This window comes from Rhynchophorus ferrugineus, unplaced genomic scaffold (assembly GCF_030347505.1).
Source record: "Rhynchophorus ferrugineus isolate W39M unplaced genomic scaffold, kcgeb_rfMv2 rfM1, whole genome shotgun sequence".
Lineage (NCBI taxonomy): Eukaryota > Metazoa > Arthropoda > Insecta > Coleoptera > Curculionidae > Rhynchophorus > Rhynchophorus ferrugineus.
This window is the reverse complement of record NW_027472580.1, coordinates 19,628,362-19,645,989: the sequence shown is the minus strand read 5'-3', so window position 1 is coordinate 19,645,989 and position 17,628 is coordinate 19,628,362. Positions and strand designations below refer to the sequence as shown.

The following is a 17,628-nucleotide window of genomic DNA, read 5'->3' as shown; positions in this document are numbered from 1 at the left end:
CTCGAAGTAAACACTACCGATGACTGTTTTTGCTCTTGCAGCAGGCAACAGATCGGAATAATTAAATAGTTATTACTTATGCTACTCAATTGGTAAAATATATTTAATTGGACAGACTTCACAAGAGTTGGAAGTACTTTAATTTACTTGAGAGGAGAAAATATATATTTAAAGAAAATATATTGGCTGTTATAATAATGAAATATGATTTCATCTTTTCTGAAACGGTTTTTTATTACTCAATCTGGAGCCCCTGTATCAATTACTTAACATCACGCCAAAAAACAGTTAAAGCGAAAAGCCGAACGACGAAAGAAATCTGTTTTAGGCATATTGATGTCAGAGCGATAAAAGAAAAGGCCAACAGCATCATTACCGGCCGAAAATGGACCGAGAAAATAATCCTTATTAAATCGCCTTATTCGAGAGTCCCCCGAATTATATCGATGTTCGTGGCATTCGGGAGGGGTGCGGTGCGGGATAACACGCGTGTGCCCCCGATAACAACACGGCCGATAAACAACGACAGACCGAAGCCGTAATTCTCGAGTAATTAGCAGCCTGTTATTTAAATTTAATCGCCCGAAAAATATTTATATGCCGCGCGTTGATCCGGCGTTTTCTTTATGATTTTCTCCTCTTTTTTATCTGGAAGTGAAATGCAAATCAACTTGATAATTCCACGAACTTTATGGAGCGAATAAACGGTCAGGTATTACCGTTAATTTTCTCGTTTTAATAGACCGTATATTAATTTTGTTCCTCGATGTTATCATTAATTAAAGCAACCGCGTTAGTTATTTAGTTTAATTAATTATTAACATACCTTTCATTTAATTGTAACCTTTATTACTCTGAATGTTATTTTTGAACGTAGTTCTGCTTGTTTTTTTCCCTTTCGTAAACGCGAGGAAAGTTTTGAGATAAAGTTTATTCACCTTGAAATTATCTGCTTGATTGTCATTACCAGGAATATACGGGTTAAAAAGGGCGAAACCGTAAAATCTTCAACAAGTTGGCATGACTAAAATCCATGTATCTTCTTTTGGTCGGAAGTTCCTTTCAGGAAATGTAACCAGGAGACTTTCAATATTTCATTATTGTTCCCATGCAACAGCGTTTTTTCTTGATTGTTTAATATGTTCAATTATGGTCTGAAGGTGTTCCTTAAATTTGGAAAGTAATAAAAAAATGTAGTACTCATCAAAGACAGTTTAAGAATATGATCTGTTAGCTTATTTAAAAATAACATTTACTTCTAGTTACGTCTAGTTATCTGCCGAAAGGGAATTGTAGATAATTAATTTAGATAAATATAAACACTTATTACATTACATTATACACATTAGGAATAAATCCCCAACCCCAAAGATAATCATGAACAATAGAAATATAAAAGAGGTAGGCCGCGTTGGAAAATTATCATCATCTTACCTTTTTGTTTACTAGTGCACGCGTTCTACCTAAGAAAGACAAAAAATCTAATAAAAAGAAAGGGGTATCTAGTTTAATGTGTCCGACTAATAAGCCAGATTCATATTTCAGCAATTATTGTTCAAATCTTTTACCAGTAATCTATTTTAAACTGCATGCAATAATTCTTCGTCATTTTGTACCATTTAGTAACTGTAAAGCTATTAGTAACTGTAATTATCTGTACTAGTAATTTGATATTATTGTTTTATTGAATCTGTAAATTAAGTTATTTTAGTGTATACTCTCAATGTATTTCAGGTTTGCAATTTTAACACGTCTTTGAGGATTAATTTGCAGAAGGAACAGAGAAAATACATTTTTTTTATTCAATGTGTGTGCTCTCGTACACGTCAACAACTGTTATTTTAAGATAGCCATTATTATCAATTTAAAAAAATTAAGGTGGCAAAACCTACAATAAAAAGGAATGATCAAATTTATCAACAAATTGTACACTTATTGGGAAGTCGTTTCTTTTGTATCTATCGCTAAACTTTCTAATCTTATATGTAACCAAACTATTCTATTGCATAAAAAAGAAGAAAAGGGAATTATTTTTAAAATAACTGTAACATGATCTAATTCTGTTTTGTTTTCTTAAAGTTTTTGATGTTTTATGATAAGTTTTTTTTTCAAATCGAAGTAATGCAAACCTTCGGAGTTCTTTCAATATATTAAAGATATCCTTGCAAAACTTGTTACACAAGTTTTATTGACAATTATGTATCTTAATAGACGATTTTACATTATCATCTTTAACGACTGCTTACAAATATTTTAATTCCATCATATCTGCCTCAATTATTCGTGAAATCTAGTCACTAACTCAATAAATCACTAATGGACTAACGGTACAACGTTTAATGGCAACCAAATGTGATTTTAATGATCAAAATAATAATACAGTTTCATATTTTGACGTAATATTTATTAATTCGAATGTTGCTTTCTTTTATTGAGGCATATTCTAGTTCTACCGCTAGTTCTCATGTTGTATTGTTTATATCAAACGAACTTAATCGAATTATTGTTATTTGAAAAAAAAAGGATTGGTATATTTGCATTTATTTAACAACCAAAATTAACACGTGTAAATATATATTATATGTTATGAGTTACCATGCACAAATTAGGTTAACATTAATTACTTGTTCACAAATTTTGCTAGTTCTTTTTATTTCAATTTGTTTAATTATTCGGATATTCAATTTGTAAATATTCCTAGAACTACGCTGAGCTCGATGGACATCGATTCCTCACTTTCCTATTAGGTTTACCGCATACTAATTCAATAGGAGAGAGATCTGGCGATTGTGATGATCGTTCTATTATTTGTAACATTCCTTCGTTTCCTTTTTACTCTAGGAACCCCTGAAATAATTCTCACCAATGTTTGGGGTTATAGTCTTGTTGACAATGCATTTTCTGATAGTCGTCTTCATTCGGCTTTGCATCAATTTTAATCATATGGCCGGGCTTATTGTTACCAAAACATCCACTGTTTTTTTTAGTCCTGTTTTTACGTCTCTTTTCGGATGTAGTTGAAATGGATATAGTACAATATAAAAACTTATCCTCCTGTTCTAGTCGTAATTTCTTCCAATAGTTCGTTTGCGTATAAGAGTGTAATGAATAAAGAAAATCTACAAAATCGTTTTGAATCATCGAAAATGGTGGTTGCGTGTGTTAGCTCTAACATCGTAAAGATATCAAAAGAACGTTGGTTGTTGGTTTTATATTGCATAAGCATTTGACTATGAGAAAGCTCTGTTCAAAGTGGGTGCTGCGTTTGCTCATTGTTAACCAAAAACAAGAACGTGTTGATAATTCTGAGCAGTGTTTGGACATGTAAACGTAACAAACCACAATTTTTGTCGTCGATATATGACAATGGATGAAATATGGATCGATCACTTCACTCTGGAATCAAAACGATCGTCATCTGAGTGGACAGCAACTGGGGAACCTCGTTCAAAACGCTCGAAAGTATAACAATCGGCTGGTAAAGTTATGATCTCGGTATTTTGGGATGCGCGTGACGTAATATTCATCGACTCATCTTGAGAAAGGAAATACCTTTAACAGTTAATATTATATAGCGTAACCGCATATGTCAAAGAATTTTTTTTGTTAGGGCGGCGCTGGAATGATTGTGTGGCTCTTGACGGAGATTACGTTGATGAATAAAACCAATTTAAAAAAAACAGTTTTATTTGTTACGTCCGGTATTTCTCAGCCCGTGTGATAAAAAATGAGTTTGCATTGGATTTGTGCAACTTAAAAAGGACAATGATTTTTTTTGTTAAATTGTTTTCGTTTTTTAGTCTGAGATCGGATATTTCTGAAAATACCCTCGTATCTGTGGCTTATTCGCCGTTTTTACACATTCAGCATCTATTGAGTGGAACATTAATTTAACAACGTACGTGCCATGTCCCGCATCGAAGGTTACATATCCCCTTCAGTCACGTTACCACCATTAAAAACGAATTAATAATCTCGGAAATATCAATACTTTGAATTGGTTTTTCTGACCAGCTCAACCGAATCGTCTCCATCAATCAGCGACTGAAACGAGCGAACAAAAAGTAGGAAAAATAGCCAAACACCGTCGGTAGTCACGTCGAAACATTGCAGCTGGTCGTCTAATAACCATGGGCTAGCCCATCAGCATTCAATTCATTAACCAATTATTTTTTAATGGGTGCCCATCGGGAGTTCTAATTAATATTTAATATGGCAATTAAAATTTGTAGACACGTCGGACGATTTGTTGTTTGTTTTTTGCTGAAGCCGAAACAGAATTCATTCGGTCTTTGGGTCGGACTGTTTAACAGGTGGTGACTTTGTGTGTGTCGAAAGATTGAAGCATGAAAAAAGAAGTATACAGAAGGAAAGTGGTGAAACCCGAGGATGTCGTAAGTAAAAATATCACACATATATAGCGCGATTACTTTTCTTGGCTGATGGTCGACAGTACGTCTTTTGCAATGTTGCAGTGCTAATAGCACCATATGTTTATAACAGGAAACTGTGTTAATGAAAAAATTTCTCTTGTAAGCACCGTTATTACTCTGCCGCATTGTCATCTCCATAATTAGTTAGTGTTTCTTGGGGTCAGTTGGTGAAAGCAGAATATAAAATTTTAAATATCTTATTACACCTATTATTCATTCAATCCTCCACTTCGGCATCTTCATCTATCTTCAAGATTACTACTATACATTAAAAAATTAAATGTCAATTACATAAAACACAATTAAATATTTCATTTATATTTACCAAGTGATACTTTGAAATATTTCAGTATATGGTATCTTTAACATTTAATTTATGTTTTGCAAGCCAATCCTTAATTACAGCCTTTGTCGACCATTTGTTGGGATCTTTTAGTTTATATTAACAAAACCTAATCAAATGTTATTCGAACTTTTACCTTTTTCCAATAAGTTTCGTTTTCTTTACACTCTTTTTATTAGTGTCTTATCAATGGTGGCATAATGTTCCATCTTAAAATATCTATGTCTATACTCAAGTGATGACTTATATCCCTCAAAAAGGTACATATCCATAGGTTTTCTATGGCTACTTTTTAGAAAAATTGTATTAAATTATTTTTATATTAAAAAAACTACTCACCGTTTTTGTACATTTTATAAATTTAATTTCGAAAGAAACTCCAGGAACTTAACTTTAAGTAATATCAATAATTCCCTCTCTAAAGCATTTTACGGGTTAGAAGGGCCCCCATTACCTCGTTCCTGTTCAAAGTTATTAACTAGAGACATAATCTGTTTCTGACTAACTATTTATTTGTCCTCGACATTTTCAACCAGAATAATAAAACATATTAAGCAACGATTTGAAAATTATCAAAACAAGCAAAGCGATAAACGACGTTTGCTAGTTTATAACCTCTTATTACTAATGTTTTGAAGAATTTTCCGGACATTTGACAACCGAACGACTTTTGCGGGCTGATTTAGTTACATGTTCGAACTTATCAGTCAGCATTCTCTCTTTTTTTTAACTTCTTAATAAAATGAGAAGGAAACGTTGTTGATATTAAAAGGAATTTACAAAACTGCAATATGCAATACATTATACATCTTGATGGCGCAAGTTCACTGCTACTCTCCACCGACTATAATTCATATATAATATTTAAAAAGCCATCGAAACTGTGCCATCTTCAAAGAAATAGCCATAGAATAAACGAGATCGAAGACCGGCCGCTTCACACGAGAAAAAAATCCCATTAAAAATATTCAAATCGATAATGACCGAAGGAGCGTCGGGGCAGCGGGTGGGGGGCAGCTTGGTGGGCAGATCGTCGCCAACGCCGCCCACCCGAACCCCCGTCGCCTGCGAAAGTTATTTAACTTTCCGAACCGAAGCGGGACTCGACGCTTGTAATGGCTTTTTTATTAAATCTGGTGGATGGCGAAGGAGAGAACGTAGCAGAGGGAAGGAAAGAAAGAGGACGACCGTGTGGCGCTTTAAAAATTGCTTTCTTATGAAATTGTGCCTAATTGTTTTGAAAAAAATATATGAGACGAAAAGTTGGCGAGGGCGAGGTTAAAAGGGTGGCGGTGTTGGGGGGGGGGGGGAATGGGCGAATAAAGGTGATGGGGAATTGTCTCGTGCTTAGTGGAGCGTAAAGTTGTCCTTTTTTCTTTGACGCGGTGGAGGTGGGAGTTATTTTTAGATTAATATATTCGCCTTGTGAGAGACGATTAAAAGAAATTGTAGGTACTTCTTAGTTCATTATCAATAGCAATTGTTCAAGATATATTAAAATGTTTTTGAAACAAAGTTTTAATCAATTCCGTAAAGTTGTCCTTCGCGATTTTCTGTTTTTATTAGAAAAGTTTCAAGGGGTCCTAAAAAGTTAGGGTTATATCCATGACTTTGGTGAGTGGTTTAATCTGTCTATATATATATATATATATATATATATATATATATATATATATATATATATATATATATATATATATATATATATTTAGGTATTTTTTAAGTTAAATAAAAGAACAAATAATATTTTTACTGTCAATTTTTTTAGAATATTGATGAAATTGTTGAATTGTTGAAACAGCTGATGTAGTTGAAAAAGTTATAGGCTGATGAAATGGGGGTCTCCAAAATATGGCGTGCCCTCGCTGACACGATTGCAACCTTCCTAGTAATCTAAATCCAGTAAAGAAAAAAATTCTTAATCTAGAAAAGTGATGCTATCGTACAAATGAAAAAATGCCAAACAATTCTTATTCCTCCAAATTACAGCTATATCTCCGAAAATAATTTAAATTTTGAAAAATCCTCTTAAGGGCATATTCTTAAATGTTTAAGCTTTGAAAATATGAAAAATAAAATCGATTTTTTCAAATTTCTAGACTAGAAAACCCTTTAATGCCGATGACCCTGATTCGAAGCTGTAGCTGTAGTCGAGATAAACCCTAGTTGTTAGAAAGGATACTAAAATATAACAAAAGAGAATTGCGGGGCATGCTAATCTTTGAGGTTTCTATTCAATATGAAAAAAATTGAATACAAGGGCTGTTGTTTTACGAAATAAAAGATAATGTCGTCTCGCATTAGCAATGACAAATTTCGTATAACTGTTTTAGCAGCAAGATAAGGGTAATATAAAGTAAAACAAAAATTCCACCTATCTAATATTAATACGATTAAGGTCATTCATAGTATTGACATCGAAAACATCTAAACATGAAGTATTTTTTGGGCATCAAAGACACGTTCCCCAAACAAACACCGAGATACGACATACGATACCGATAACATTCATCATCGCATATTATCGTCATTAAAGGCGTCGAATGATCGCGCCCGACAAGTGACGATTTGTTCACGTTGCCGCCTCATTAAAATTTATTATGTCGCAACCGTCGGCTTTTCGGTGTGGAGAAGACCGCTACCGCTTTTTCGATACTCCCGCCGCGTTTTCCAGGAAATAGTCCGGTGTCGAATGGCCAGTTGGAATTCGATCCGTGCTTATTACATTCCCTCACGTGCATCCTCCGATGACATAAGTGTCCGTGGTGATGATGATTCGAATCTTGTCGACATTCGATCTGACTACCAACGTAAATAATCAGTCGGTCAAAATAAATCAGATTTTGGAGGTTTTTGAAACAAATCTTAGATATATGAGGATACATTACTACATAAATATCTCCGGATTTGGCGCATGCCCATATTCAGTCTCATTTAATGGTAAAACAGAATAATCCGAGTTTGGCGCATGGGTCCATACAACTTTATTTACTTAAATTTTTTTTATCGTGATTATTAAATTTAATGTCGAAAATAAGTAAAATAAGCAGGTAAATAGGTTCAGGAGGTAAATCAAAATGGTAAAATTTTGGAAATAACTCATTTTATTTAAAAAGGTACTGAATAAAATGAAATAATAAAAATAATTTCTATATGCCTTTCAATATATATAAATACACCAAATGTAAATTAATTTACATATTTAGACAATTAACAAGAACTCCAAGAACCATATATATATATATATATATATATATATATATATATATATATATATATATATATTTATATATATATATATATATATATATTTATATATATATATATATATATATATATATATATATATATATATATATATATATATATATATAGATAGATAGATAGTTTTATGTTTTGCTTATTTGATCCAGGTCTACTAAATTTAATTATTTCATAGTATCACTGTACACTGTTCTTACATTTTATCAATTTGGTGGCTAATTCCTCCTTCTCTGATACTCTGAATTTCACATTCTTCCATTTTCATGCTCAACAAATTCTAGCTACATCTTACTTATAAAATAAAATTTAAATCACTTGACACGAAGAGAATGTACCGCCATTAGAAAAGGAAGACAATATAGTTTATTCTTTTCTATGGTTTATTCTATGCAGGAGATTGCGCATGCGCCAAATCTGGAGATATTTATATGGAGTAATGTATCCTAGATATTGGAAGTATTGGAATTTATTGATAGGGTTTTACCAAACATTGATTAGTGCATAATACAATATTCTGTTGTTCCATCTACAACAAATTCTTATAAAAAAATACAGTTAAAGACAGTAAGTGATAATTATTACTAAACATGTATGAGTTAGTACCAAGTGGTGTTTTTGTTGGTAGATTTATTTCAGAATTTTAAGATACAAAAAAATGTTCAAAACTAAAATTACGTTTTTAAAAAACGGTTATCAATAAAAAATGTTTTAAATTTCATTTCGAAGACACAACTTTTACAACACTTCATACAATAGAAAACCGATTATTTTTCAATGTATTCCATCCATCCACATTACTGCTAAACATCATTGTGGGTTTATTACCAAATATCAAACTTTCTTAGGATTTAAAAAAACAGATTTAGTACTCTTAGTACTTATTTAGTACTTATTATCCTCTATATCAACACCGTACTGTTTTATAATGCCGATATGACGACATCCGTCAAAGTGATTTAAAAAAACATTAATTTTCTATTAATTTAATCAACTTTCTCTTCCTTTACATTTTAATGTGTATTGTAATTATTTATTAATTTGCTAATTGATTTATTATTTAACTAATGCATTAGACTTTTAAGAACGTAATTAAATATATGTATGCTACCTGTCAGAAATCATATATTTTATTGTAATTGGATGATTCAATATTCTTTACAAAATACATTAACATCAGTAATTTTCCTCTATGTACCTTTTTATCTGACTACTAAAGAGATAGAAGACAGATTTCTATTTCTCAGTAATATGTTGTCAAGGCTCATGATTATGTCCCTTTATTACTAACTTAAAGACTAGCGTTTTTAAAAAGTGATCTGAAAAATTGGAGATTGTCCAAGACCAGAAAGGTCCAGTTAAGTCCAGTTGAAGATTATTCCAGAAGTTAAGTCCTGCGATATCAACAAAAACTTGTGTGATATGTGATACTATTCATAAACGATTTTTTGTGCATAAATAATGAGCTTTAAACTAATGCATGTATAACCGGATTGCTCTAGTACTAATGATATATTAATTAATATATCAATCATAAAAATTAAATTAATATATATTTAATGAATTGGATCATTAAGTAGTGGACTTTGTATCCTCGTTATCTCTCAACTATTTTCACATGATTAAGTAAGACATGTTTTAACACGTTAAAATTTAGTTGAATGACTCCGGTTTATATCGGAAAGAGGCAGTTGAAATTAAAATTGAGGTAACGACTTCAGGACACTTCGTTGTCTGAACACTGAAATATCTAAGCATATTGGATGTAGTTCACTGTATTCGTCACCCTGTTTTTAGTTGTGCTGAGGTCTCTACTAACTGTTTACCCTAGTTTGAGAATCATAATGATTTGGACCACTTTCCAAGTGTTTTAGTCGTAACATGGCATTAAATATAAAAGGTAATCTCCAGTAATTTCTTCCAATTATTAGAGTCAGAACATCAGAGGCATCAGAGGAAGTAGTAATTAGATGGCATATTGTCTGGTAAGTACTACAGGTGGGGTAGACATCCAAGGGATTTAACAACATGTCTGGTATTATAGCAATTAAATTAATATCTACTTTATGATTTAGGTCATTAATTAGGGTTTTTGTATCACCATTATATCATCTATTTCCAGTTAATTAAAAAGGAAACTGTTTCAGCATGTTCAAGTTTAATTGATTGGTTCATCAACAGGTACTAAATCTGGTTTATTACAATTTCGGATGGAAGCGGTCGATATAAATGAAATTCGACGAATATTTCACGGGGAAAAATGCGCTGTCGTCGTTTAATTCGGTTCGGAGATGGCATGTTTATTATGTCAGATGTTAAACGGGCCGACGGCAGTTGAACTTCTCCCGCCCGAACCCGAAATACGAATTTCGGTGTCCCGCTCTCGGTTGACAAATTACTTCGGGATTTCGTCCGTCGCACTGTTATAAATACCGGCGCGTTCCCGAGATGAAATATGCCAGAGGAGGACGCCCGCACCAACGCATCCAAGAGGGAGCCCGTCTGATCCGTTTTTTCCCTTTCCTCTTTACGTTCACGCTCTAACATAATAAATCGAAACCTTGAAAAATTGTTGCAAATGGAGGGGTTGAAGAATTTAAGGCCAACAATTTGGTTTATTGTTGGTATCTTTTTATTTATGGTTTTGTTGAGGATGAGAGAGTGGAAGAAAGTAAGTAATCAACAATCATGTAAACTAATACAAGCTACAAAAAATACAAATAAGATTAAATAATTACCAAGAATGTTTAAAGCAGTAAAATTAAGAAGATAATAATGCGCACTGTAATTAAAGATTGTAATTAATTTTAAAGGTTTTTTCACTTCCTAATTAGGAAAAAATTTTTTCTCTCCAATCTCTCCAATCGGATGGGAGATCGACAATTAACTCTCTGACAACTGAATTGACATTTATCTGTTTGGCGGGTGCATCTCAGAATACTTTACACCACCTCTTTGGATTACTTTGGTTGTGGATTCCCAGAGAATATTGTGCTGAAGTAATTTGTTGGAGCTGTAACGCCTAAAATATGACTAAGTTGGGTGTACTGGTAGTACTCCACAATTCGATGTAATGCGTCAAAATAGGTCTGAGAATTGCAAGATAAGCATGGATCCAAATGCACTTCCATATATTTAATATTCGCTGCTTGTGGAAGTTTTAATTTTTAATATTTTCTAGAGGACGTAAAAGTACGCAGGGTGAACTTAAGATTTTGAAATAATAACCTGAACTGAGTTTTACACAAGTTGAGAGATTACTTATTTGTACCTGATATTAAATCTTGGTAATAAAATAAGATCGACATATTCAGCATATGTTGTCACAGTAACAGTTCTTGAATACAATAATGGGTTAAAGATATTGCCCTGAAAGACATTTAAATATATGGAATGCAGTTTTCAATATATTAGTCAACCTGGTTTTTGGTCAATCATAATGATTTGGGCCACTTTCCAAGTGCTAATGAAGTACTTTGTCGTAACATGGGATTAAATATTAATGCTATTAACTTGACGCACTTTTTTAAGAAATGCGTATTTGCAAGAGTTGACTGTCTTGTAAGATTCTTCCAATTATTGGTTCAAATTTCCGACGTATTAATAATCATGATATTGCTGATCAGCCAAATCAGAACATCATAGGCGTTAAAACAGGTAATAATCACGAAGGGTATTGTCTGGTGAATACGATAGGCGAAGTAGGACTTATTGAACATTTTCATATAGGTTATTATTGGATTTTTCAACATATCTACCATTATTCTTTCACCGGTCAGGCTCGAAATACAGTCAGTTTCCAGGATGATTTCGTTCGGTTTGAGCCTCCATATCCTGACCTTTGAGTATTCTTGGTTGACCAAAGCATGACTTTGTCATTTATATGAACTAATAGTCTTAGTCTAAAAAATCCACCCATAATATTTTGTTGACTCATAACTAGATACCTTAACTGATATAACTGCTATTCTCTATTGATTATCTGTTTTTTCGTCCCAGTCGAAATTTATTGTGATAAACACTATGCTGCTTTCAAAGGAAGCTTTATTTGATGCAACACACATTAACTAAAATTTGACGTGTTTGAAATATGTTTGATATCTCCGTTCTAGTTTTCAGTTCAGGTCTTTCCATAACTATTTAGTTCTAGTTTATTAAAAGTGGCAATTTTAGGATTATATTTCGGAGATATACAGAAAATATTTCAGAATTCTCATTGAACAAATATTAGTCCTAAATTCTTTAATTATTTTAATTTTAACAGTGAAGAAATATGGCAGTTTTAGGTGATGTTTGAGAGGTGTACAGAAAGTAGTTCAGAATTCTCTTTCAAAAAATATTAATTATATATTATCTTAAAAAATATTAGTTTTATCTAACCAAAAAAAAAAAGTCGCCCTCTCGTCATTTTTAATTTCCACCACTTTTGAATTTCCAATTTAAATTAATGCTATTAAATACGGTTCTATAAAACGATAATGTTATCCGATTATCTCTAGCCGCTTTTAAAATGTATTATACCATTCCAATTCTGTATTGTCGTCAAAAATTATGATTATGCACCTTTTATAATATTTTATCATTTGGTGATCATTAAGCTAACTTAACCAAAGACCGAAAAAAAATTCCTTTGCAACAAAATGTCCATCACTTTCTGAGAATTTTGGAAATTCAATTAGCGTTTTTGACTTTTTAACAATTTTAACTTTAGGGTAAATGATGTGGCTCGGTGAATGGAGGTAAAACAAAATGAAACAGTGGTGTTTACATTATGTGACCGTTATTTATTGGCTATATAAAAAATGTCAAAAATACAATTAAATAAAGCGGATGGCAGAGGTGTTACCTGGAGACGAGGCTTGAGCAGTCGATGGTGGCACATCTAAACCAAACGACAATCGAGCACTGAATGAATCGAAATACCATTCAATAACATCCCAGATAAACGTCTCGGGGTTGCCACCAGCTATTCGTTATCGGGTTCTAGTTGGCGCTGCTGGCACCCCGCCCGTGTTCAATATCTGGGATTATATTTCTGGGTATTTTGTAGCAGCTTTATTACAGATTTTAAAATTTTTGTTTATTTATTTTTTCCTGCTCTTTGTGCAATTATATTCTAGCGTATAATATGATGACGTTCTAACTGGACACTAGTTCTAATGTAAGTTTTCGTTAATTTAAAGACCCCCATTTAGACCTCTAATGATGTTTATACTTAATTTTACATGATATTGAATGCTATACCAATTAGTATCGATTGTTTGCGTAGTCAACTGGAAAATTACGGTTATAACCGAGCAATAATCTACATGTTATTGTCGACGTTGTTTGGGTTCATTTAGAGTGTAAACGTGAATGAAACTCTATTCGTGATAAATATAATTATTTCCATGCCGAACGCCACAATCGAATGGTGTCATATATTTTAACGCGAGGAAATAAAATGTTTTCCCTAACCATTCGCTTTCGCAACATTGGAGCCAAATATCGAATTATTTTATGCGCGGATACGAATGTGGAACTGTCATATTGTGTAATCCAACGAAATGTTTTTATTAAAAACTAGATATCGATATGGAAATATTTTATATAAACTGAACAAATTCAGTTATTTTTTTATTATTAAGTAATATCTCAGTGATATTACTAAATTATACATTCTGAACAATACTCTTTCAGTCCTAAGTTGCAAAAAACAATCAACATTAAAATCTGTTAGGTTTTAAGTCATCATTGGTTATCTGAAATGGCATAAAATAATAAGTCAAAGTTTATTTTTATTAAGGTACCATCATATTATATCATAGACTTCTTATGTAACACTTTTTATTTGTTGAATTGATCCACGTATTCAATCCAAAAATTCCTCATGATTTAAAACTTTACAGTGACAGTTGATTTTTCATTTTACAGACATAATGAAGAAACTAATAATGCTGTTAAATCAAACTGGACATATTTTATTTCTAATATCTAAGACTATTTTTATCTGAATATATAACTAATTTACCTATTATTTTATCTTATTGTTTTATTATATTTATTTAATGTGACTGTTGCGAAAACGAGAAGCAGATCAATATGAATAAACAAAACCTGATTACAATACTAGAGGTTCATCCAAGGAGGATGAAAATCCGAAAAAAGAAAAGTTCAGTTCATGTAACGGGAAATAAATAAAGAGCTGAAGGACTTTTTAATATATATTACTTCTGAAGCAATCTTATTTGTCAGATTTAATTTCCTCTGACTTCTTTATTTAAGGAAAACTACAATTGTGTTTCAACTCAACAAAACTGATTGTTTGAAAAAAAAATTTGCTAATGCTGACTTAAGTGATTCTAAGTCTTAAGAAAGAAAGCAGATAATTATTGCTGGTTTGGATCAATGGGATGTGGCGAGTATGAGCAGCATCTTATATGAAATATGAATATTATTATTGAATTTATTGTTATTGAATTAATGTCTTACTGTTTTGAATGTATTAACCAAAAATTGGACCAACTTGTATTATATATATATATATATATATATATATATATATATATATATATATATTTCCTCCAAACTGATAAAACTCTGTTATAAACTCTAAGATAATTACTTGACGTCCAGGATAATACAACATAATGAATTGTTATTGGTGCGGATAATCTACGGCCGTTGGTTTGCCAAGTTGTGGGTGGGTGCCAAAGGAGCGACAACAGGACACGACTATTTCGGTCCGGCCGCTTGTCAACACGACATTCGCCTAATTATATCGGCGTTTACGGCATGTCGCCCGCTCAACATCCACAAACTAGCCCAGGCCCGATCTTTGCGGTTGGCCTTTTCCGAAATCGTAACGTCGGTCCGCCTGTCACTCTCCGTCGACGAAATAATTCGACTCCGTATTTATTTCAACACTTCCAAACGAGCCAACTTATCACTGTCCGTTTCGAAAGAAGCACCTGAGTCATTACCTATATCAATGTTGATGAGTTGTTTTCTGTCTAAACACCGATAAACACAACTGATGTATTCGGGTTGAAAATTAATGTATTTATTATGACTTCACTACACAATATATGAGAGGTATACATTAATTTTGCACAGGATTTGTAATAAGGAACTGAAAAAACTGTTATGCTCTCCTTGACTATCGACTAATTTCATCACTAGTTATTAACAAGCTTCATTTTTATACCGTCAAAGCCAGAAATCGTAGCGGTAATCGAAATGATTGTAGGCCATCAGTACAATTGGAGTAGATTGTAAATTCTATAAAAGCCTACATATTCACTAAATGTTACTACTTCCGAGTATTTCGTCTTCAGATTGATGTTATTTGATCTAACGTAGATTCCATTGGTATACATTTTATATTATATGAGGAAATGATCTTATATCAACTTAAAATGGCAATACCACCTGGAGACACGATAACATTAAGGAGAAAGATGCCTTTTAAAGCATATAAAAAGAGAGATAGAAACAATATAAATTATGTAGATACTTTTCTGTTTTTTTCAATAGAGAATATAGGAATGTTGAGAAAAAATTCTAATTGGAATAAACCGAACAAATTCTGATCCAGATAATAGACCTTAAGAGAGAATCTAGTTTAATCAGTATAATAATTTTATTACAATTAGGTACAACGAAATACCGCATTTTTTTTAGTTGTTTAATTCATTGCACATCGCTAGTAACTCATTAGAACTTAAGAAGAATCTTTTGACACTGTTGCAACGAATGAGCCCAATTTTTGGTATTCTATTATCAGTTTGTTTGCATTTTGTTTTGGTACATATTTATTGCTTGGGCCCGTCATACGCCATTGATTAAACTTAACAATATTCACTTGGACAAAGTCTGATAAATATGACGGGTAAGGTATGATATTCGCCTTTGTTAAACTGTTTGAACCAAACTTGATAAGCGTAGTATAGTCTGTCCTAATTACTTAAGTATAGACTGTCCTAAATAGCACTGAACTCACGTCATCACGACATCAAATTTATTGCCAACTTCATTTAAAAATCAGACCATATTTTTGCCTCTCATTTTACTTTGTTAAAGGGAGAAATAATGCTGTGACCCGAACATGTGGCCGAATTAACCTATAAAGTTCGCCTGTTTGTCAAATGTCGGCAAAATTCTTCAAAGCATTGGTGATAATAATTAGGGGTTATAAACCGGCAAACTTTGTAAACCAAAAGTCATAGTTGATGTGGCAACATTGCGACGTGCTGACTTCATAAATTTTCTTGACGTGAGTTCACTGCTATTTTGGACTTATATCAACTACCAATGCGTAGTTTTTGACATCTACCATCACTCTGACGCAAAAAATCAAGCAATGCAATTTTATATGAGAAGTAAATGAGTGAAGTTCGCAGCTAAGTGAACTAATACAATTCAAAAAGTATATGCAGTGATTTTTACAACAAAAAACATTAATTTAATATATTATTGGTGATATAGGTATATAAGGTAAATTTCTATACATGTATCCAACTTTCTCCCGGTTTCAGTTCTATTTTTCCATGCAAAATTCACGTCATCAACGTTAGGTTTTTTATATCGATATTTTACTTGGTCAAAAGTTCGATACTCTCATTTAAGACTATCGATACTTCTTTGAAAAAATATCAATATTTTTCGACATCCCTAAAACACAGTACTCTCGGCAATACCATTGAAACCGTCATATATTGTGGTTAAAAAAAACAAATCCTCATTCCCAAGGCAACGTCGTTCATTTGCTCGATGATCAATTTAAAACCAACTCCATTACTGTCGGTTTTCCCCTGTTCAATCGTCGACTAATTATGTCATTATATTGATTTGTTGTTGGTTAATTATTAATACTGCGCTAATAAACAAAGCGGTAACAACATAAAATGTAGCTAAAATGCATTCGTACACGACCGATCGTTGCGTAATGACACGGAATGAATCGTATGTATTAGTGTTACGAGCCATGGTTATGGTGGAGCCGTAATATGTTGTGTGCCGCTCTAATGGCCGTTCGGATAGTCGTTATATTGATATACTCCGGACCTCATAATCATAATCCATTTAAATCCGCATTCCTCGTTATTTTTCGCTAAGAAATATATTCGTTTCTCCTTATCATTGTTATCTGATTTGTTTTCACTATATTTCCACATTTTGTATAATTGATTTTATGAGAAAATATGCTTTTTTTAATTCATTTAATTGTTATCATCTCATTTGGACTCGACGTCCACTGCATTCTGCATCATCCGTATCTCTACGACCACGTTTGAAGTCAGCAAACCAACATTTTATTGTTGTTTCTGATGTAGCAGTGTAAAATTAAAACATGAAGTTTTTTATTCATTTTTTTTGAAAATAACAAAAGTGGTGTCACTCTTAGCACAATAACTCACAAACTTATTAGTAAAATATCATGAAATCTTAACAGCTTTCTTTTGAAGGCTAGTACTAATTGAATAAGCTGTAAATGCAATAAAACTAGCGGCATCTATGTGTTTGGCCCGAGACTCTTCAGGCAATGTGTTAACTAGAAGGATCCATCGGCCCTATCTTTATCTGGTGTAACAATGTTTGTGTATTATCACT

General features: G+C 32.5%; 1 protein-coding gene across 29 annotated transcripts in view; it reads left to right on the top strand.

Moving 5' to 3' along the window:
- Window positions 1-17,628, top strand: part of tay (tay bridge kinase) — a 366,957-nt gene that overhangs the window by 302,347 nt on the left and 46,982 nt on the right. The window contains exon 1 of one of the 29 annotated variants that reach the window (XM_076418203.1): window positions 4,279-4,394. The exons of the other annotated variants lie outside the window; for them this stretch is intronic. Within the exon in view, the coding sequence (XP_076274318.1) occupies window positions 4,347-4,394 (48 nt within the window). The 5' untranslated portion in view covers window positions 4,279-4,346. Of the gene's footprint in view, window positions 1-4,278; window positions 4,395-17,628 lie in introns of those variants that run through there. 29 annotated transcript variants of the gene reach the window in all.